Source organism: Photinus pyralis, unplaced genomic scaffold (assembly GCF_008802855.1).
Source record: "Photinus pyralis isolate 1611_PpyrPB1 unplaced genomic scaffold, Ppyr1.3 Ppyr1.4_LG7, whole genome shotgun sequence".
In the NCBI taxonomy this organism is placed as follows: domain Eukaryota; kingdom Metazoa; phylum Arthropoda; class Insecta; order Coleoptera; family Lampyridae; genus Photinus; species Photinus pyralis.
The window spans coordinates 3,587,522-3,593,257 of record NW_022170738.1 but is presented as its reverse complement, the minus strand read 5'-3'; the positions used below and the strand labels follow the sequence as shown (position 1 = coordinate 3,593,257).

Sequence of the window (5,736 nt, the reverse complement as noted above, 5' to 3'; positions counted from 1 at the left end):
TAAAAAACTAACACTCTGAGGAACGGGGCCGCTAATTTGGTGTACCTACACGCTGATATACGTAGTTTCTTCAACAAGAAATCAAAACGCAACTTGTATTTTTATTTTACAATCTTGTTATTATTATGTAACCATACCAACACGAACTATATTATTTTTCTTACCAAGCCATCTCTAACATACTCCCCCCCGTTTACGGAAATTACAAATTTTCGGAAACAATACAAGAAGAATAGAAAATACAAAATCTTAAAATTATTTCTTCGCTTTAACCATTGAATACTTTAACTAAACTACTAATTATCTACATCTTAACTACTAGGCTTACCACCCTGACTTACAGAATCAGCTATTACTTTATCAAAAGTTGATTTTGATATTTCTAGTGAATATAATTTTTGGATTGGTCTCTTTACTATCCCATTTTTTGTTTTTAAAATGAAAACACGATTAATCCCATCACGTCCCGGGATTGCACTCAATATGCGCGCAAGCGGCCACTCCAAACGTTTTTTCATTTTGTCGTCGATCATTACAAGATCTCCAACTTTCAAATCACAGACCTTTTGTTTTTGATTTCTAATAGTCAATTTGCCTATATATTCTGACCGAAAACGCGCTCGTAAATCATTGCAAATATGTTGCCTATGTTTAAATTGTTTATTAAGTTTTTCTGTATAAAGCATACCGCAATCCGGTACGCCTATCTCTTTTGTTTCGTGGAGAAACATAGAAGGTGTTAAGGGTTTTAAATCGTCAGGATTTTCTGATACATATGTTAAAGGTCTATCATTTATGATTGCCTCCACATCGCATAGCACTGTCACCATACTTTTGTACGATAGACACGCTTTTCCCAAAACCTTTCGTAAACATGATTTTAAAATTCCTACCAACCTTTCCCACCACCCTCCCCACCAGGGAGCGGAAGGTGGATTAAAGATCCACTCTATTCTTTGTGCCGAGCTAAACTTAACTATTTTGTTCCAATCTAAATCTCGTAACGCTTTATTAGTGCCTACAAAATTCGTACCGTTATCCACTATAAATGATTCGCGGACGCCCTCGTCTGGCTATGAAACGACGTAAAGTTTCGATAAATGCCTCAGTAGAAAGTCCCGACGCTAACTCAAAATGAACGGCCCGATACACGGCGCATGTAAATAAACTGATCCATGCCTTTTTGTTATTTCGAAGAAAAACAGGACCTGCATAATCGACACCTATGATTTCGAAAACTCCAGCATCACGGACGCGGTTCGGTGGCAGAGCCGGTTCTTCGCAGCTTGCAGGTTTTGCGGTTTGTCGTTTACACACGATGCATTTGTTTACGATAGTTTTTATCGTTCTTCTTAACGATGTGATCCAAAATTTTTCCCTTAATCGGCTCATAATGAGCGTAACGCCGACATGCCCCAATATTTCGTGGGTCTCTTTAACTAATAACCTTACTACATCGTGATCTGAATCTAATAAAATTGGATATAAAAATAATGGATCATCTTCACGATATAAAATTTTCGTTTTTAACACGTGTAATCGGTCTTTGTTTTCCATTATTTTAAACGAAGACCACTTTTGATTATTGGCTTTAGAAAACATGTCGAATTGTAAACGTTTTAATAAACGTATTTCTGCCTCTTCTAATTCTCTAACCATTAGTCGTAAGTTTCTTACATCAATGTTATTTCCACGAAAATTCTCTTGATTTTCCTTTTTATACTTACAATTCTCTCTAAATCTTCTGGCCCATGCAGCGAATCGAATAATTTTTGAGTAAGACGAAAAATGAGTACAAAAATTAAAATCATTTGTACGTTCAGCACTACTCAAATTTACAATCGCTGATTTTTTCCTTTCGCTTTGTACTTCTTCATCATTTACTATTGCTTCGGATGTGGGCCAATCTTCTTCTCTCTCATACAGCCAGCTTGGACCGTGCCACCACATGGATTTTACCAAACGAGACGGGCTGCACCCCCTCGAGGGAAGATCTGCAGGATTTTGGTCACCCGAAATGTGCCGCCAAGCTTCTTTGTCGCTATGTATACGTATCTCGGAAACTCGGTTGTGAACAAACGTACCACATTGAATATCGCTCTTAATCCATGCCAGCACCGTTGTGGAATCCGTCCAATAGTATACGGTTTCTATTTTTCGATTTAAAGAGTTAATTACCAATGACGTGAGTCGTGTGGCAATAGTAGCAGCCATTAATTCAAGACGAGGAATCGTTGATTTTTCCGGAGTGACTTTGCACTTAATAAAGTGACTTTGACATTCCCATTATGCTCGGTTCGGGCAAAAATTACGGCAGCATATGCTTGCCCACTAGCGTCTCCGAAAACGTGTAAACTTAACCTTCCTGGCCCTATTTCACGAGGTATTTCTATTTGTTTCATCAGTGGCAGTTCTCGTACCCACTGACAAAACACGTCTCTCTCGGTCCCCATTACTTCTACGTCCCAATCAGTTTTTTCTTTCCATAACCTTTTTAATTAAAGTTTTGGCTGTAAAGACACGGGACATGTTACACCTATGGGATCAAAAATTTTATGAGTTGTGGATAATATTGTTCGTTTCGTTATATTATTAGTACAACCCGGTCCAAGAGCATCAGGATTAATCATAATAACATCTTTCCGTTTATCCCACCTGAGCCCTAAAATATTGGTAACGTTATCGCTAGTCGTATCGAGCGTGTACTCCCAACCTCTAAGATTGAAACCTCCCATGACAAATATTTCACTTGCAGTTTTGATGAACTCATGTAATTCATCAACTGTGTTAACGCTTGTAATACAGTTATCAACGTAAAATGATTCTTTAAGTTTTTTACTTATGTCGGCAGACCATATTTTTTGAAAGTTGTGATTACGTGCCATATTTTGATCATTTGAACAATTATTTAAATGTAGTTCGATAATTGCCGCCAACAAAAAAGGACTGCACGACAAACCAAATACTACACGTCTATGCCTATAAGTGACAAGCTCCTCGTTTTTAAACCACAAAAATCGCAAAAAATCTCGATCTTCGCGAGCAACATTTATCTGCAAAAATGCTCGTTTGATGTCCGCTATAATCCCGATTTTCCCTTCCCGAAATCTATTAATAATATTCGGAATGAGCGCTATCATATTGGGTCCCTTTTCTAAACAATTATTTAACGACGGTTTTCCTGGAGTGCTTGCCGACGCGTCAAATACCGGTCTAATCGGAGTCGTACTACCTGGTTTCAGTACTGCGCGATGCGGTAGATAATGACAATGCAAATCACCTTTGGAAAAGGGAACCTTTTCAATAATATTTTCGCTTAACCAATTGTCCAAAATTTCATCATATTCAAGAAAAATATTTTGGCCTTTCAGTTTTTTAACGTTAGATAATAACCGCTTCCACGCAATTTCGAAATTCGTAGGTAATGGTTGGTGATTATCCACCCAAGGTAATCTAACCTCGTATCGACCATCCGAATTAAAATTAGCTGTTTCTAAAACATACTTACGTGCCTTCATGTCTATTTCTGACCTTTCTACTGTTTCAATCGGATCTGTAATACCAAGTAGATCTAATTGCCATAAGTCAGTTGGCGTAGCAGTTTCAATAAACATTGCATTTAAAAGTATCGCCGAATCTGAAAGTTGCGATGTTGACGGTAATTTTCCCGTTACGGTCCACCCAAGCTTAGTTTTAAAAGAAGTTAACCCATTGCTTAATTCGCATATCTTCCCTGTGAACAGTTTCCCTATTACATCTGCCCCAATAAGAACTTCAATGGGAGTTGAATCACCGTCAATATCGCTGAGATGTATGTCCTTATTATCTAATTTCTTTAACAGGGGTTTACACTTTAATTGCGGAATTGATTCACAAATTATATCTTGACCTAATGCAATAAATTTGCAAGCAAAACGGTTATTTAAATCACGCAACCTAATTAAAATCAGATCGTGGCTTCCTACCTTCGACCGTTGACCACCGAAAAGGGAATGAATGACTTCTTGTTTGCCGTGGGATTCGTAGCCTAATTCTTCAGCTACAGACGAAAGTACATACGAGCGTTGAGAACCGGAGTCGAAAAGTACACGTATTACTCGTTCTCTGGTGTCGGAGTACAAAACAACTCTTGCAGTTGGTAAACAAACTTCTGGGCATCCCGAAAGTGTTGTTAAATTATTCTCCTTCGCAGTTTTTTGTGGTCGACGAGTATTGGTATCGCTTTCTCCATCTGAAACATATGCACTTTTCTCGTGTTTATTTACCAGTTCGCACAAAAGAAGTGTGTGTCGGCCTGAACACCAACTACAGCTTAACTTTACACGGCATGATTTCGAATTATGGCCATGCTTTAAACAGCGAAAACAACATTTCTCTCGCTTCACTATGTTTTTCCGCTCATCAAAGTTTAGTTTGCGAGCAACAGTACATTTGTTATTTTCGTGTTCGCCATTACAAAATATGCACGACAAATTGGATTTCGAAACAAACAGAGCGTTTGCAGTCGCAACATCACCTTGAACTTCATAGGTTTGCTTCCCTCGCAACTGCTTCCTTCCTTCTTGGTTCGCTGTAATGTTGAAGCCTGTCATTGCCATCTTAATAGTCTCCTGATCGCACACTTCTAGTTCCAGGAACGTCATCAATTGGGTCAGCTGGTCATGCGATTCAGTTGTTAAACCGTCTTTCCTACTGAACTGCTTCCATGCTCGTAGGACCTCTTCAGGAAGACAAGATTCAACCAAAGGATACAATAACGTAGCGTAGTCCTTTTTCATTACACCCAATGAATTGAGTGCCCGTAAATGCGATCCCAATTTGTCATATAAATCTGACAGTTTCGGTTTCCTTGTGTCAGACGCATTCTGAAGTACAAGGGCTAATAACTCTCGTACATAAAACTGTTTCACGAGGTCATCTCGTCCGAAACGGTTCTTCAAACTTTCTATCGCTTTTTCATAATTATCTCCCGTGGGAGGAAAACTGGTTACTATATTCTTGGCGCTAGATTTTTCGACTGTAGCCTGTAACAAGTATTGAAACTTCACTTCATTGCTTAAAGTCGGATCTTCGTGATACTTTTTGAATTGACTCCAAAAAGGAAGCCATTCCTTTACCGATCCCTCGAACTTCGGTATCTGTAATTTCGATAACGCTTTCTGTGTAAATGACGGAACGATTTCAGGAGATTGTGTTGCAGATGCAAGAAATTTATTCATTGCGATATTCGCGTCGATAAATTGTTTATGGTACGTATCATCTGATTCCAATTCAGCACTAATTTCATCTTCCGACATGTCACTCTGAAACAACTTTTTGTTATAATGTTCTTGACTGGTATATAATTCTTTCAGCCGTATTTCTAGTAATTGAAACGCGCTTTGCTTAACGTCCAAAGTGGTTTCCGTACAAACCGTCTCCATAAAGGTATTGAAAGCTCGAGTAAAAGCACCGCGGGCTACAGTACGTCGTTTTTTGAGTGGTTCAGTCATCTTCAACTTTTTGTTGTACACCACCTAAATTTACCCACTTGTCCTGTCACGGTCGCCACTTGTTAAAAAACTATCACTCTGAGGAACGGGGCCGCTAATTTGGTGTACCTACACGCTGATATACGTAGTTTCTTCAACAAGAAATCAAAACGCAACTTGTATTTTTATTTTACAATCTTGTTATTATTATGTAACCATACCAACAACGAACTATATTATTTTTCTTACCAAGCCATCTCTAACA

The 5,736-nt window shown here is 38.5% G+C and overlaps 1 protein-coding gene across 1 annotated transcript; it reads right to left on the bottom strand.

The window, feature by feature from the left end:
* Positions 1 to 2,498: 2,498 nt before the first annotated feature.
* LOC116175519 lies at positions 2,499 to 5,492 on the bottom strand. Its single transcript, XM_031493679.1, has one exon. It carries the CDS (start codon positions 5,490 to 5,492, stop codon positions 2,499 to 2,501), a length of 2,994 nt encoding a protein of 997 aa, XP_031349539.1.
* Positions 5,493 to 5,736: the final 244 nt, after the last annotated feature.